Source organism: Lichenostomus cassidix, unplaced genomic scaffold (assembly GCF_008360975.1).
Source record: "Lichenostomus cassidix isolate B80296 unplaced genomic scaffold, HeHo_3.0 HiC_scaffold_509, whole genome shotgun sequence".
NCBI lineage: Eukaryota > Metazoa > Chordata > Aves > Passeriformes > Meliphagidae > Lichenostomus > Lichenostomus cassidix.
This window is the reverse complement of record NW_028147610.1, coordinates 23,896-41,148: the sequence shown is the minus strand read 5'-3', so window position 1 is coordinate 41,148 and position 17,253 is coordinate 23,896. Positions and strand designations below refer to the sequence as shown.

At 48.7% G+C, this 17,253-nt stretch overlaps 1 protein-coding gene across 1 annotated transcript in view; it reads left to right on the top strand.

The window, feature by feature from the left end:
- Positions 1–1,113: 1,113 nt before the first annotated feature.
- Positions 1,114–17,253, top strand: part of LOC146421810 (SH3-containing GRB2-like protein 3-interacting protein 1) — a 40,028-nt gene continuing 23,888 nt past the window's right edge. Inside the window, exons 1-11 of the mRNA XM_085047043.1 lie at positions 1,114–1,407; positions 3,838–3,862; positions 7,537–7,593; positions 7,989–8,043; positions 8,877–9,052; positions 12,347–12,358; positions 12,840–12,851; positions 13,191–13,215; positions 13,600–13,651; positions 14,513–14,598; positions 16,592–16,684. Coding sequence (XP_084903169.1) covers positions 1,148–1,407; positions 3,838–3,862; positions 7,537–7,593; positions 7,989–8,043; positions 8,877–9,052; positions 12,347–12,358; positions 12,840–12,851; positions 13,191–13,215; positions 13,600–13,651; positions 14,513–14,598; positions 16,592–16,684 — 853 coding nt within the window. The 5' untranslated portion in view covers positions 1,114–1,147. The remainder of the gene's footprint in view (positions 1,408–3,837; positions 3,863–7,536; positions 7,594–7,988; positions 8,044–8,876; positions 9,053–12,346; positions 12,359–12,839; positions 12,852–13,190; positions 13,216–13,599; positions 13,652–14,512; positions 14,599–16,591; positions 16,685–17,253) is intronic.

The window sequence follows — 17,253 nt, the reverse complement described above, 5'->3', positions numbered from 1 at the left end:
TGAGGTGGATAATTCCCTGGATTTGGAGTGGTTTGTGTTTGAAGTGAGACCAACCAAAGCTCAGCCTTGGGGCTGCTCTGGCAGGCCTGGAATTTCCAGCCCAGGGAATTTCTGGAATTCCACTTGGAATTTCTGAGGCTGAAGGCTGGAATCTCTCTGGAACAGATTTTATGATTTTTTTTTATAAGGCTGAGTCTGCCCAGGATGGATCTTGTGGTGCTGCAGCTCCCAAAATCCCCTCTGAGGAGCAGAAGGTGCAGCTCAACCTGGCTCTGCAGGTTTTCCCAACACCTCTCTCCACAGGCAGAACCCCTTTCTGCTCTCCTTTTCCCAAAAATCCCATTTTTTTTTCCCAAATATCCCGTTTTTCCCCTCAATCCTCCCTCCCTGAGCAGATGGAGTTCTTACATAACCGAGCAGAAGGTTTCTGACAGACCTGAGCCACGTTGGGCTCTGCTTCAGAGGAGACCCAGCAGCAGCTCAGTTTGGGGTTCAGCCCTTCCTGCTCCCCTCGGGGTTGGGAGGAGGAGGATTTGGGGATTTGGGATGAGTGGGAATGTTGTTGATAATTCCCCTGAGCCTTGGAGGGATGGGAATGGGGAAAGGATGGATTTTTTTTTTTTAAATTATTGCAAATCCTCTGGGAAAGCAGAGGAATGGGGCAGGATGAGCCTGTGGGGTTCAGCATCACTGCCAGCTGGTTTTATGGAATATATGGAATTTATGGAATATATGGAATTTATGGAATATATGGAATTTATGGAATTTATGGATCCCATCAACTGGAAAACCTGGGATAGTCAAAGGTGTGTCTGCAGTGGGAAACAGGATCAGCCTTAAAATCCCTGACAGCCCAAAGCATCCTGGCATTCTGCAAAAAAGAGGGAAAAGTTTGGAGAAACCTCATGGTTTAATTGGGGGTTTAATATCCAGGATGGTTTTCCCTCATTGCCACGCTCAGCACAGAACAGGAGGGAGGAATTAACCCAGAAATATTTGGAATATTAACTGGGAAATGAAATTAAATGGATATTAACTACTGGGAAATGGATATTAACTGGGAAATATTAACTAGGAAATATTGACCGTGAAATAACTCAGTCACAGACGCTGAAATCAAGTTAATAAGTGTGAAATGAACAAATAAATGAACAAAACAAATGTCCACACAGCCTCCCTGCAGCTCCTTAACCCTGTCATTCTGCCATCCCTTGGTTTGGCTCTTCCCTTTTCCCACCTTATTTATGGACTGCAGCCAGCCAGGGAAGGAGAGACCTTTGGGAGGATTTACCTGAGGAGTCATATTAATTTTGCCTCTTTATTTCTGTCCTTTCCTCCCCCAGGACTGAAAAAACGTACCAGGAAGGCCTTTGGCATACGCAAGAAAGAGAAGGACACTGATTCCACGTGAGTCGATGGGCTAAAAACCAGATAATAAATCAGTATTGAACCAAGAAATCAATACTGAACCATCCCAGGGAGGAGCTGCTGCTGGGGCTGGGAAAGGAGGGAATTTGGGGAATCCCAGGCTGTTGTTATCTCTGGATGGAGTTGAACAGCAAATATATTTCGGCTGTTTGTGCATCCAGCAAATCTGGGATTTCTGCTGCTGAGGAGTTCTCCACCTGTGTGGGATTTTTGGGGAGCAGAGGGAAAGGATTCCTGGGGGTTTGGGCAGATCCAGCTGTGCCCAAAGTGCTGCTGTGCTGGGGAGGGGCAGGGTGGCCTTGGGGACATGGGGCAGGGGTGGCACTTGGGGACATGGGGCAGGGTGGCCTTGGGGACATTGGCAGAGGTGGCCTTGGCACTGCTGGGGACAGTTGGTTTGATGGTCTCAGGGAGCTTTTCCAGCCTAAGCAATTCCATGATTCTCAGCCACCTTTGGGGTGGATGGACAGGGGACAGAGGGAGCTGTCCTGTCCTGGGGACAGAGGGGACAGAGGGGACAGGGAGCAGAGTCCCCTCCTGCAGCTCTGTGCAGGTGTTCAGTGTCTGCCAGCAGAAATTGGAGGTTTTCCAGGTTTATCCCACTTGGATTTGTTTTCCTGAGCTATTTCACGCCCTGCTGGGAGTTGCTGTGGAGGTTTCCCATGCCGAGGGACAGACTGCTGGCCCTGGTGACACTGGTGGCACTGCCAGAGCTTCTCCCGGAGCAGGAACACTCTGATCACTCTCAAAAGAGGGATGAGCAGCCCTGCTGTCCCCAGGGCTGGTGACATCCATCCTGGAGCTCCAGCTGCTGGGAGCTCATCCACCACTGATCAGGAATGAGGCTCAAGGAGCCTCGGTGGGAAAATCTCCGTGTGGGAATCTCCAGAATTCCAACCTCCAGCATTGGAAAATCTCTGGATTGGAATCTCCAGAATTCCAACCTCCAGCATTGGAAAATCTCTGGATTGGAATCTCCAGAATTCCAACCTCCAATGTTGGAAAAATCTCTGGATTGGAATCTCCAGAATTCCAACCTCCAGTGTTGGAAAAATCTCCACGTTGGAATCTCCAGAATTCCAATCTCCAGCGCTGGAAAATCTCTGGATTGGAATCTCCAGAATTCCAACCTCCAGTGTCGGAAAATCTCCGCAGCCAGGGCTGGGCGCTGCTGTTCCCCACGCTGCGATTCCCATCCCGGCATTCCCGGGAATCGGGAAGCAGCCACAGGGACACGAGGGATCCCGGGAGGTCACCGCAGGGCCACCCGGAGGACGCCGCAATTAGCGGCAGCGGTGATTAGCACGGCGGGGTCACGGCGGGGACATCGGCCCGGAGGGCTTTGGGAGCTTTCCGAATCCCTGCGGCCGCCGGGATGGGATGGGAGAAGGGATGGGATGGGAGAAGGGATGGGATGGGAGAAGGGATGGGATGGGAAAAGGGATGGGATGGGAAAAGGGATGGTGGGATCTGCCAGACCCTGAGGCCACCAGGGTCCCAGCCAGGCCACCAGGTGACACCTTGCTGGGCTCTCCGGAGCTGCTGGTGATCCCAGGATGGTTCTGCTGGGGGAAAGGATCTTCCTGCTCTAATTCCAGCTGGGATAAGAGCAGGAGGTGACATCCCCTGCGCCAGGCTTGGGCAATGAGGAAAAACATAAAAGAAGAGGGGAATTTTTGCTCCTTCCAAAGGATTTCAGAGATTTTTTTTTTTAATTTTTATTTTTTTTGCAAGGAGGTGAAGCCTAAAATTGGAGAGGTGGGACACAGGTGTGGATTGGTGGGAAAAGGTGGAGGAAAGGTGTAATTTTTTTGGGAAACTGAGCAGCTCTCAGTGGGATTTCCATGATTTCCATGAGTGGGATGGGAGCTGGCAGTGCAGGAAACTCAGAGCGTGGGGCAGGTGGAGGATCCTGTCCAGATTCCATGGACATTCCAGGTCCAAATTCCATGGAATTGTGTTCCCTAAACCCCTCAGCATCCCTGGCAGTGCTGAGACGTCCCTGTGGGGCTGCACTGACCAAACCTAAATCCCAAATCCCATCAGCAGCTGGGATTTAGCATCCCCGAGGATCCCCAGCAGCTTCCCAATCCAAGTGGCTGCAGAACTGAGATCTGGAGATTCCTGCAGGATTTTTTTTCTCCTGGAAAAGGCTGGAGGCAGGGCTGTGGGATGGGGCAGGAGCCAGCTGGGGCTGTGCCAGCCCAGCAGCAGCAGGAACACTTGATTTCCTGCTGAACCCACAATTCATCCCCCGAGAACGTGAGGGAAATATCTGTGACCTTGTGTGGGAAATTCGGATTTGCTGAGAGTGTCACTGTTGCGATTTTTGCTGCTGGGGATTCGTTTGTAAAACGATTTCCTGGGTGAATTTCAGGCACTAACAGCTCCTTTTTCTGTCCTTTCCAGAGGCTCACCGGACAGGGATGGCATCGTGAGTATTGTCTGTCCCCTCAGTGTCACCTCCCCTGCACTGGGGGGGACAGTTTGCTGTTTAATATAGAAAATAAATGGAAAAATTTGTGTAAAAACCAGCAAATTCCATTTTTTTCCATTTATTTTCTATATTAAACAGACAACTGTTCCCCCAGTGTCACCTCCCCTTCACTGGGGGGACAGTTTTCTCTTTAATATAGAAAATAAATGGAAAAGTTAATGTAAAAACCAGCAAATTCCAGGTTTTCCATGAAAAATCTCCACCCAGAGGAGCGCCAGGGGCAGAGTGAGCAGGTGTCCTGCTAAAGCTCAGCTCCTCATCCTCATTTGCACTCCTGCTAATTGGCTTGGGCCAGATTTGCTGCCTGAGGAGTTCAGGGGAAATTGCCAGGGCAGCTGTTTCCAACCTCTATTTTTTATTTTCTATATTAACCTGAAAACAAGGAGATGTTTGTGGTTTTGTTTGGTTTTTGTAGTTTTTTTTTCTTTTTTTTCTTTTTTTTTTTTTTTAATTATTGCTGCTTTTACTCCTGGTGTTAGACAGAAATATCCCCACTAGAACTGGGGGATAGATGGACTCCTTCAGTGTTTGATATCAAAAATCCGTTGGGTTCAGACTGGGCTTTATTTCTTCAGCAAATCCAGATTTTAGGATTTCACCTCAAAAGAAACTTGAGCCCCTTGTGAGGAGAGCAGCGCTGGGGGATCTTTTAAAAAGATAAAAATTTTGGGGGTCAAGCTGCTCCTTTCAAGAAATAATTTTATTTTTTTTTCCCCCAATCTGACCCAAAATCCTTGGCTTTGGGCTCTCGCTGTGTTTTAAAGCTGCTTGTTAGGAAATAGAAATAAAATCAGTTTGCAGCTCAGGCAGTGCCTTTGGCAGGGCTCTATTCAGCAGCCAGACAGGAATGAATAACAGCAGAAATAAATATATGATCGATTGATCAGAATAAATGATAAATTAATGGGGAATTTCCTCATGGAAAAGGTGCTCAGGGAGGTTTGGAATTCCAACCCCTGGAGGTGTCCAAGGAACCTCTGGATGTGGCACTCAGGGACATGATGGGGATTGATTTTCCAGCCTCAGTAATTCCAGGAATATCCAGGAACATCCCCAAACTGCTCCCTGGGCCAGCAGAAACCCCGTGGGCAGCTTCTCCTGGCCGGCTGTGGCCAGAGGGACCTCAGGTGGGGCTTCTGAAGGACATGGAAATGTGATTTTTGGGGAATAAAACGAAGCTCCTGAAGGTGTTTGAGGCAGAGGAGTTGGAGATGGAGGCATTTAATATCATTTTCCATCCTCCAGCCCGTTTTCCACACGTTTTTTGCAGCCACTGGAGTTTCCAGGAGGCAAATCCTGCCTGCTGAATAGAATCCACAGGAAAATCCACATTTAATGCTGGTGGAGCCACAGCCGAGCCTTCCTCCCCTTAGAAATCGCTGCTCCCCAGCTCCTGGTGGTTCCGTTTTGTGTATTTAGCAAGAAAACCCCAAAAAGAGCAGCCAAGGAGCAGATCTGTTAACCCTTTTTCTGCCACAATGCCCTCGCAGCAGCCCAGCCCTCATCCCAATGATCCTCCTGCCAATAGCAAAGCTGAGAGCACGAGGGAAGCAGGAAATAAGGATGGGGTAAGGAGAACTGAGCTCTGCAGAGCCCCCGGGGCTGGGGAACAGGGAATCAGCCTGGATTGGGGTCCAGAGGGTAGGAAAACACCCTGCAGGGTCAGCCAGGCTGGTGGGAATGGGGTGAAGGACGAGTGGAGGGGGGAAAACCAAAAATTCTGTGGAAAAACATCCAGAATTCCCACAGAAGAGGAGCCAGAGGAGGTTTTTACACACTTGAGCTTCCAAGGAGTTGCTCCATCCTTGGGCAGTGTGAGGTTCAGATCCAGCCCTGGATCAGGGAGTGAATCCCATCAGACCCTCAGCAGGGAGCTGGGATGGGAATTCTCCTTCTGGAAGCTCAGGGGAATGGGATTGTCCCATTGAGGTGCCCAAAATTCTGAGTCCAGCCTGTATGGGAAACAGGGAATCACCCTGGGATTGGGGTCCAGAGGGTAGGAAAACACCCTGTAGGGTCAGCCAGGATGGTGAGAATGGGGTGAAGGACAAGTGGAGGGGGAAAAATGAAAAAAAGCAAGAGTGCTGTGGAAAACCATCCAGAATTCCCACAGAACAGGAGCCAGAGGAGGTTTTTCCACACTTGAGCTTCCAAGGAGTTGCTCCATCCTTGGGCAGTGTGAGGTTCAGATCCAGCCCTGGATCAGGGAGTGAATCCCATTGGACTCTCAGCAGGGGTGGGAATTCTCCCTCTGGAAGCTCAGGGGAATGGGATTATCCCACTGAGGTGCCCAAAATTCTGAGCCCAGCCTGAGGTCATCCCCACTGGTGTGGGAAACAAGGATTTGGGATCCAGAGGGTAGGAAAACACCCTGCAGGGTCAGCCAGGCTGGTGGGAATGGGGTGAAGGACGAGTGGAGGGGGGAAAAACAGAAATTCTGTGGAAAAACATCCAGAATTCCCACAGAACAGGAGCCAGAGGAGGTTTTTCCACACTTGAGCTTCCAAGGAGTTGCTCCATCCTTGGGCAGTGTGAGGTTCAATCCAGCTCTGGATCAGGGAGTGAATCCCATCAGACTCTTGGCAGGGAGCTGGGATGGGAATTCTCCTTCTGGAAGCTCAGGGGAATGGGATTGTCCTATTGAGGTGCCCAAAATTCTGAGCCCAGCCTGTATGGGAAACAGGGAATCACCCTGGGATTGGGATCCAAAGGGTAGGAAAACACCCTGAAGGGTCAGCCAGGCTGGTGAGAATGGGGTGAAGGACAAGTGGAGAGGAAAAGACCAAAAAAAAGCAGGAATGTTGTGGAAAAACATCCAGAATTCCCACAGAACAGGAGCCAGAGGAGGTTTTCCCACACTTGAGCTTCCAAGGAGTTGCTCCTTGGGCAGTGGGAGCTGTTGAGGTTCAGATCCAGCCCTGGATCAGGGAGTGAATCCTGTCACGCTCTCAGCAGGGAGCTGGGATGGGAATATTCCCTCTGGAAGCCCAGGGGAATGGGATTGTCCCGTTTAGGTGCCCAAAATTCTGAGGTCAGCCCCACTGGTCAGTGGCTGTGGTGGCCATGGGGTTTTGGGGGGGTTTGGGGTGCCCAGAGTGAATCAGGAAAGGGTTCCAGGGGGGATGGAATTATTCCAAATGGGATTCCCGAGATGGGAAGCAGCAATTCCCCTGTGAGTGTTGGTGTGTCATGGTTGGACTAACTCATCCCAGACACTTCCCACTGCTCCATCCCAAATCCACCACGCCTGGAATGCTGGATAATAGAATCTGAGTCCTTTTTGGGATCCTTTTTGGGATTCCCTCTCCTTGGGAAAGGAGTTTATCTCCCAAAGGGTTGCTGCTGCCCCTGCCTGAGGGACATTGGGAATCTCTTCCATCCCAGCATGTGGAGAAATGGCCATTCCCTCACTTTTCCTTAAGAAATGTTGGATGTTCAACTAATCGGTGTTCAAAAAAATTTTAAAAAAAGGAAATTTTTGGTCCTCTGGTGTGGGAGAATTCCAGAGATGGGGAATGCTGTGGGTGTGGAATGACACCCAGTGGGATCCTGCAGTGGGATATGCTGTGCTCCTGATTCCTCCCTTTAAACTGTGAAATTTTCCTTTCCAGAAGAAAACCAACGGAGCCCCGAATGGGTTTTATGCAGAGATCGACTGGGACAGATATGTGAGTGAACCCTGGAGCTTCCCCCATCCAGCAGCATCCCGTGGGAATCTCAAATCCCAGGATTTGGGGTTTTTGGGGTGGTGTCAGCTGTGTCCAGACCCAGTTCCATTCCTGCTGGTCACTCAGAATTCCCAGCAATGCCGTGGCTCTGAGGCTCTGTCCTGCCCTGCAGGATGGTGCAGTTTATCCAGAGACAACCTTGGATTATGGACAAGGATTAAAACCTTGATTCCTCCAGAATTAATCATGGAATTGGAGGTTTCCTTCGCTCTGTGTGGCCCCAGGGGGTTTGGCTGGGCAGGACATCCCTTCCCACGGGAGGAAAGAGCTGCTCCAGCTTTCCAGGAATTCACATTCCTAATTCTTCTGGGTTTTTGTTTTTGTTCCCTCTCCAGAATTCCCCTGAGCTGGATGAGGAGGGATACAGCATCCGCCCCGAGGAGCCAGGATATATCCTTTGGTTTTGGCTTTGCCTCTTGGGTTACAGCCTGCAACAGGAGCTGGGTTCACAGGCAGGCCACTGGCTCTGTCCATGTCGTTATTATTAATTATTATTAATTATTATTATTATTTGCACCTTTTTATTTTCGTTTTTAGCTGGCGCTCCGCAGATAAAGTGAAATTTTTGAGGGAATTATCTGAGGTGTTGGAGCAGAGGGGGAATTGGGTTGTCTTTGAGTCACTGCTGGGAAATGAGGAGTGGGAAGAGGAGGAGAATCCCATGGAATGCTCCATGGAGAGCAAAATGTCCATGATTATCCTGGGAAAAGAGGCTCAGGGAGGAGTTTGTGGCTCTCTCAGCAAGGAGGGACAGCCAGGCTGTGCTCCCAGGGGACAGGGACAGGAGAGGGGAAGGTCTTGCATTCCAGGTTGGATATCAGGGAAATTCCTTCCTGGAAAGGGTGGTGAGGCACTGGAAGGAGCTGCCCAGGGCAGTGCTCAGTCCCCATTCCTGGAGGGATTTCAATCCCTGTGGATGTGACCCTTGGGGACACGGGGCACTGCTGGGGATGGTTGCACCCAACCCTCTCACAGACCTTTCCCAACCTGAACAACCCCACGGAATCCAGGCATGGATCCAACCCCTGCTGGCTGCCCCAGGCTGGATTTCCCCCTGAGAACACAGGGATATCCCGATTTGGCTGCACAGGGACCGAGCAGCGACAGCCCAGCATTCCCTCCTTCCCCTGGCCATTGGGATCACCATTTATCCACCACCAAACCCCCCAGGGAGCCTCAGCATTCCCCCGGAGCAGCAGCAACCCTCCTTAACGGCTCCCCACCCACCAAAGGCAAGCACTTCTACTCGTCCAGCGAGTCGGAGGAGGAGGAGGAGGCGCACAAGAAGTTCAACATCAAGATCAAGCCGCTGCAGGCCAAGGACGTGCTGCGCAGCGCGGCCACCGTGGACGAGCTCAAGGCGTCCGTCGGCAACATCGCGCTCTCTCCGTCCCCCGTGGTGAGTTTTGCCCTGATTCTTGCCCTTCCCCAGCTCCTGGAGCACAGAGATTACCCCAAATTTGGGTTTTGGGGTTCCTGTTTTAGGGTTTGGTCGGGAGGGAAGCAGTAATGTGGTTATAGCTGAGCGAAACCTTGCATTGAAATGATGGTTCCTGTGCAAAATGTGTTAAATTTCCCTTTTTTGCTCATAAAGGAGATTGGAGATATGATATTCCACCATTTAAATAGTAGATATATTAGAGATATATTGATATTATTAAGATATATTGATATTATTCAGATATATTGATTAAGATATATTGGATATGCTATTCCATAATTTATATGGTGGATATATTAGAGATATATTGATATTATTAAGATATATTGATATTATTCAGGTATATTGATTAGGATACATTGGATATGCTATTCCACCATTGATATGGTGGATATATTAAGATATATTGATATTATTCAGATATATTGATTAGGATACATTGGATATGCTATTCCACCATTGATATGGTGGATATATTAAGATATATTGATATTATTCAGATATATTGATTAAGATATATTGGATATCTATTCCACCATTCATATGGTGGATATATTCAGCTGTATTGGCTATACTATTATTCAGATACATTGGTATTATTAAGATATATTGATATTATTAAGATATATTGAGATATTGGATATACTATTCCACCATTTCTACAGTAAATAAAATATATTCAGAGATATAGGATATACTATTCCACCATTTATATGGTTAATCTGATATATTAAGAGATACAGAATATGCTATTCCACCATCTATATGGTAAATCCAATATATTAAGTGATATAGGATATGCTATTCCACAGTTTCCCCCTTTTTTTTTCTCATTTTTCCATGAGGAAAAAGGGGAATTTCAATCATTGTCAGTCAAGGGAATTGTCAATCATTGTCATTCAGGACATAAATCAAGGTCTTGCCCTGATTGCCAGAACAAGGGAAATGTTTGTGGGATTTTGCAGGCTGCTGCAATGGGATTTTAGAGGGATATTTCTCACCCTGGAGGTAAATCCAGATTCCTAGAAGGAAAGGTTATCTCTCCATAGCCCATCCTGGCACAAAACCATCCCTCTCTGCCTTTCCTAAGGCTGGTGGAGATTCCTGTTGGTTCATCCCAACCTGTTCAGCCACGAAAAAATTGGATTTTGGGCTTTCAGGAGGTTTCAGTGTGAGCTTTAGTGACTTCCCAGACAAAGCTTCCCATGATTTATAAATAACCTGGATCTGAAGTGTCAGTGACTCTCCAAGCCACAGCGAGGCTGAAATAAAATTAGTGCATTTTATTGCTCCTTTCCAGCCGGGGAGTTGCTGCCTGTTGGCATTCAAGGGTTAAAAATTGCAGTTGGAGGCTTTGGGAAGCACAGAAAAAGTGGGAAAACCCAGCAATTAAAATAATAATAATGATGATGATAATAATAATGATAACAATAATAACAACAATAAGAAAAATAGTAGTAGAAATAGAAATAAAAACCCAAATTCTCATGCAATGTGCATTTCCCTAAATACAGTTTTTGTATTAAAAATTGCAGTTGGAGGCTTTGGGAAGCACAGAAAAAGGAGGGGGAAACCCTGACAATTAAAATAACAATAACAACAATAATAATGATATTAACAATAATAATAATAACAATAAGAAGAAGAATAGTAGTAGAAATAGAAATCCAAATTTTCGTGGAATGTGCATTTCCCTAAATACGATTTTTGTATTAAAATTTGCAGTTGGAAGCTTTGGAAAGCACAGAAAAAGGGGGGAAACCCCAACAATTAAAATAGTAATAATAATAATAACAGTAATAACAATAAGAAAAATAATAGTAGAAATAACAGAAACCCAAATTCTCATGGAATGTGCATTTCCCTAAATATGATTTATGTATTAAAAATTGCAGTTGAAGGCTTTGGGAAGCACAGAAAAAGGGGGGAAACCCTGACAATTAAAATAACAATAATAACAATAATTATAATAACAATAATAATAATAACAAGAAGAAGAAGAAAAATAGTAGTAGAAATAGAACTAGAAACCCAAACTCTCATGCAATGTGCATTTCCCTAAATACGATTTTTGTCCCCTCTTTCCCATGCTGTTTTTCCTGCCCATATTTGGGGTTTGCTGTTGCTTGGGAAGGGCTGAGGAGGATCCCTGTGTGGGGTGGGCTGTGGGGTTTGGGGCTGCACTGGGACACTGCTGTGCCTTGCAGTGATCCCTGGAGCTTCCTTGTGGGGTGGGCTGGGGGAAAAACCCGTGCCAGGCTGGCCAGGAGGGTCGGTGCCGGGCTGGCCAGGAGGGTCCGTGCCGGGCTGGCTAGGAGGATCCGTGCCAGGCTAGCCAGGAGGATCCGTGCCAGGCTGGCCAGGAGGGTCGGTGCCAGGCTGGCCAGGAGGATCCGTGCCAGGCTGGCCAGGAGGGTCAGTGCCAGGCTGGCCAGGAGGATCCGTGCCGCCTGTGCTCCTGGGGATCCCAAATGCAGAGCCAACGGGAGCAGATGGGCAGAGCCCCAGCCAGGGAAGCTCCAGAGCCCCGGGCAGGAGCTGCTGGCAGCCACAGCAACTCCAGGTTTTCCTGCCAGCTCCTTGCCCTTCTCCTGGGCTTTTCTCTCCAAAGGCAGCTGCAGATCTGCTCTGGCAAAACATCCCTGTGGGAAGGGAGCAGTGGGGTTGGGAGATCAGAAATCCCATGGATTGGGTTGGGAGGGACTTTAAAATCCATCCAGTGCCACCCCAGCCATGGCAGGGACACCTTCCACTGTCCCAGGCTGCTCAACCCTGTCCAGCTTGGCCTGGGACATTCCAGAGATCCAGGGACAGCCACAGCTTCTGTGGGAATTCCATCCCAGGTGCTGTCCATGGTCACTGCCCTTCCCAACCCTCCAGACTGGGAGTTGTGGTGCTTTCAGTGGGAATGGAGCAGACTGGGAATGGCCAGCGGGGTCTGGAATGATAAAACTACGGAATTCTTCCCATGAGATGCCTCAGGCACAATTTCTCCATTTCCAAGTGCTCCCTGTCCCTGCAGTGTCCCTGGAATGATAAAACAATGGAATTCTTTCCATGATAAAACGATGGAATTCTTCCCATGAGCTGGCTCAGGCACAATTTCCCCCTTTCCAAGTGCTCCCTGTCCCCGCAGTGTCCCCGTGGATGGAGCTCTCCTGTCCCTCTGTTTTGCTGTGTCTCCAACCTTTATAAAAAAATCCCTCACCTTCTCATTCTCTTTTTTTTCTCTCTCTCTCTGCCTTCTTTTAGAGGAAAAGTCCGGTAAGAAACACCATTTTTATCTCCTGGAATATTTTTCCCGCAGCCTTGTCCTGTCTCTAGAGCTGAAATGTCCAAAGCAAATAGCAAATCCTGCCCTTCCAGTGCGAAGTTTAATTTCCTTTGTTGCTGACTTAGAGCATTTTAAAATAGAATATTTAAAAATAGAGCTGGGCTTGGCTTTGAATGTGCTTTGGGGATGTGGTTTGGGTCCAAGAGGTTGGGGTGAGGTGTGGAAAAGCTCGATTTTTCCCTGGATTTTGGCACATCCGAAGGTAGGAGAAAAAACCCTTCTGTGGTGCCACTGGGGTTTCTCCAGGAGAACTCAGCTTCCCATGGGGAATCCCCCATTTCCTGGGATTTGGGGTCCCCTGGGGTCTCTGCCAGGGTGGCCCACGAGGCGTGGTGGCTGTTGGGGACTGTGGGGTGCTGACCTGTCACTCTCTGACCAGGTGTCTCTTCTCTCCCCTCTCGCTGACCGCAGCGGCGCAGCCCGGTAAGGATTGGGATTGGGATTGGGATTGGGAACGGGAATGGGGTCAGGGAGGGATCCCCGTCCCTGGCAGGGCTGTGTCCCCAACCCTGCAGGGATTCAAAGCCCTGAGGATGTGGATAACCCCCAAGGCAGAGCTGCCAGCAGCATCTCTGGGTGGTTCAGAACCCTCTTGGGTGGGATTTCTGCTCCCTGCATTCTGCCCCCTGGATTTCAGCCACATCCCATAAATGTCACCCCAAGCAACTGTCACCTCTGCTGGGCTGCTTTGCCCCTGAGGTGACAGCTGCCACTCACCCATGTCCCCATGCATGCCACTCATTCCTGTGTTTTTCCTTCCAGGGGACGATTAAAAGGAATTTATCCAGTAAGTATCTCCTGCAGCCTGGAAAATATAAATTATTGCTGTGGGTGAGGGAAAACTTTTTTTCCCCACTGTTGGTAAGCAGGGAGGAGGAAAAAGGCTGACTTAAATTTGGTTTAAAGTGGTCCTGGAAGAACTGGTGGCATCCCAAATTTTCCTTGGAGGAGGAAATGGGCCATGCTGGGGTTACCTGCAGCAGTGCAGCTCCCTGGCTCTGTTCTCTATGAAAATAAATAGGAATTAAAAGCAGATTTATTTTTTTTCCAGGTGGGTGGGTGGGACGTGTGCCATGCTGGTGGCACTCAGGGTGGGAGCACGGGGTCAGGGTGGCACAGGGGGACACTCTGGGGTGGGAATGACTCTCATCCCAGGTCTGTCCCATCCCAGGTGAGGAGATCACGAGGCCTCGGCGCTCCACGCCCACGCCAGACCCTGCCAGGTCAGTGCAGAGCCCTTTGGGATTGATTATCCAATGTTCAGGCATCTCATCCCAGTGGGGGTTTGGACATTCCCATGGACTGGGCTTGATGGGAAACCCAAGGGATAATTGGGATAATTTGGGGAGGAATTGTTCCCTGGGAGGGTTTGAGGCCCTGGAATGGAATTCCCAGAGAAGCTGTGGCTGCCCCTGGATCCCTGGAAACGCCCAAGACCACGTTGGAGCAGCCTGGGACAGCAGAAGGTGTCCCTGCCATGGCAGAGGTGGCACTGGATGGGATTTAAATCCCTCCCAACCCAACCATCCCGTGATTTTGGCAGGGCTGATGGCGGTTGGGATGCACAATGTCCATCCCTCCTCTCCCCCAAAGCACCAAGGACATTCCCTGCTGGAAGCCACCTTGATCCTCATCCCTATGGAGAGCTGGCCAACCTTGGGGGATGGATTGATTTAGGACAGCAAACCTGCGAGTTTTTATGGAACAAAGCCAAATCTCCCTGGGAATGTGCCCTGTGTGGCTGCAGGGCTTGACTCGAGGTGTGATGGACCTGAGCAGAGTCCAGATCTCCAGTATTTATTTTTTAATCCTTTTCCATGTCTTTTTTACTAATTTTGAAATGATTTGAACTGTCCCACAGCTGCTGTGGCACCACAGGGTTGGCACCATGATGGCAAAGTCCTACCACTCTCCTTTCCCTTTTTCCCACCTGGAATGCTGTGTTTGGCCAGGTCCTTGTTGCTCTGGAATATAAAATTCCTGGAAATATTTGTGTTTGCCTCAAAGGCGGGGTTAGAGCACAGAAATGGCCTCGTGGCTGCTCTGCTCAGAGCTCTGCTCTGCTCTTGTCTCTTTTCTCACAGCAAGAAAAGCGGGGAAGACCCGGCGGCGCTGGCTCCGCTCTTCGGGCCGCCGCTGGAGTCAGCGTTCGAGGAGCAGAAGTTGGATGGTGAGTCTGGGGACAGCAGTGGGTTTGGGATCAATGATGGGTTTGGGGACAATGATAAGCGTGGGGACAGCGGTGGGTTTGGGATCAATGGTGGGTTTGGGGACAATGATAAGTGTAGGGACAGTGGTGGGTTTGGGATCAGTGATGAGTTTGGGATCCATGATGAGTGAGTTTTGGGATGATGGTGAGTGAGTTTGGGATCTGTGATGAGTTTGGGGATCAATGAAGGTGGGTGAGTTTGGGATCAACAATGAGTTTGGGGATCAAAGATGGCAGTTGACTTTAGGGATCATGGATGAGTTTGGGATCAATGGTGAATTCGGGGACAATGGTGGATGAATTTGGGATCAACGGTGAGTTTGGGGATCAATCATAGGTTTGGGGATCAATGAAGAGTTTGGGATCAATGGAGACATTTGGGATCAATGGAGATATTTGGGATCAATGGAGACATTTGGGATCAATGGAGAGTTTGGGATCAATGGAGAATTTGGGATCAATGGTGGATGAATTTGGGATCAACGGTGAGTTTGGGGATCAATGATGAGTTTGAGGATTGAGCAATGAGTTTGGGAAAAATGGTGGGTGACTCTGGGATCAACGATGACTTTGGGGACGATGGTGGGTGAGTTTGGGATCAATGGTGAATTTGGGGATGATGGTGGATGAATTTGGGATCAACGATGAGTTTGGGATCAACGATGAGTTTGAGGATTGATGAGCAATGAGTTTGGGGATGATGGTGGATGAATTTGGGATCAACGATGACTTTGGGGATGATGGTGGCATCTCCCGGCAGGGACACAGAAAGGTTCCCCATCCCAGGACAGTGCCCCATCCCTGCAGGGTGTCAAATCCCAGTGGCTGTGGCACTTGGGGACAAGGTCAGGGCTGGATTTGCAGTGCTGGGGGATGATTGGACTCGATGGGCTCAGAGGGATTTCCAAGCGGAACAATTCCATGATTCCATGATTCCCAGCCCTCCTGAGGGAGCAGGAAGGAGCCACAGCAGGGTTGAAGGACAGGTGACCTCGTTCCTGACGGGGTTAATTCGGGCTGGATGGAAACAGAGCTTAAGTCAATTAGTTAATTACGAGGTCTGGGCCAGGTCCTGGCAGGGAACAGCTCAAGAATATCAAAACTCTGCACTTTCCAATCAAAGCATCCCCCTGGAGCAGGGAGGGTTTAACTCCATCTGGGATTCTGGATGCTGCTGTGGGACAGGGAAAATGGAAATTCTTTTATGGAGATGGCATTTCCTAGGAATTTTGTAATTCCTGTAACATAGAGACACTTTGCTTCCCTCCAAACCTGGCTTTTCCCAGCTTTTCCAAAGCACAGGAATCTTGCAAAAGTTGTTTTCCCAAAAAAAATCCCATTCACCCCTTGGAGCTGGCTGTTCCTGGAGAACTCTGCCTCCAATCTCTCTTCCTCCTGGAGCTTCAGGGAGCTCAGGGAATGGTCACTGCCCCTGTAGCCTCGTTATGTCCTGTCATTAACGACTCTGGTTAATTCTTTTAATCAAAGCAAAGTTTCCATGCAGTTCTCTGCACAAAAAATCCAAAAAATTTAAATTACACATAAAAATATCATTTTTTTCCCCCTACAATCCCCGTGAATTTAATTGTATCTTTTCATGGTAATACCTGATGGGGTTTTTTTTGGGTTTTTTTTGCATATCCTAAAATTCCAGACCATTTTTGCCCTCAATACAACATTTTCCTTCCCACAATAACCCTCCAAACCCATCCCTGGCATTGTTTTGTTTGTCAAACAGCATAAGTGTCAAACTAATTGCACGTCCTGCTTCCAAATCAGACAAGCTTTTAATTATCCACCCTTACAGAAGCCCCTGTCTTTAATTAATGAGGTTTCTGTCACTGTCTGGTCCCTCTTTTCCCAGAGCCTCACCGTCTCATCCATGTGTTTGGGTGTTTGGAAGAAAATATTTGGTTTTCTCACTGCTTTAAAACATTTCTTTTTGATTTTTCAGCTGCTCTGGACCAGCCTGAGATCTGGGGGTCAGTCCAGCCCAGCAACACTAACGTAGAATCCCCAAAACTTCCGAGACCTTTTCCAACTGGAAGTAAGTTAACATAAAAAGTAAATTAATCCACACAGAGATTGTGTCAAAGATTTGAAGTTTTCCTCATCCAAAAGGATGTGGAATTATTTTAATATTTAATTTTAATATATAATTCCATAATATTTTAAATTACAGGGGTTTTGCCACTTGGTTTGGCCTGGGTTACAGCGCTGTGGGGTGGAGGAGGGATTGGGATTGGTGAGGAATGGTGGATGGGATGGGATGGGATGGGATTGATCCTGATCCTGATCCTGCCTGTTCATGCCGGGGTGATTTGCCTGGAAAAGTTGGAAGCACCAGTTCTTCCAGGCTCACATCAGGAAGAGCAGCAAACCCCCGAATTTCTGATTTTTATTGCAGCTTCCCCTCCGCCTGGGGCAGCTGGGGAACCATTTCCTTGGCAGAAATGCCCCTGCAAAGCCGCGCTGCTTAATTAGGCGCTGTTAATTAGCCCCAGCATTCCCTCTCCCCGTGCCCATCCCGGATCCACGTGGGATGGGCGCAGGAGGAAGGTGGAGGCAGCTCTGTGCCTCGGGGGCTCCAGGTTTAATTAAAATGCTAATTTCGGG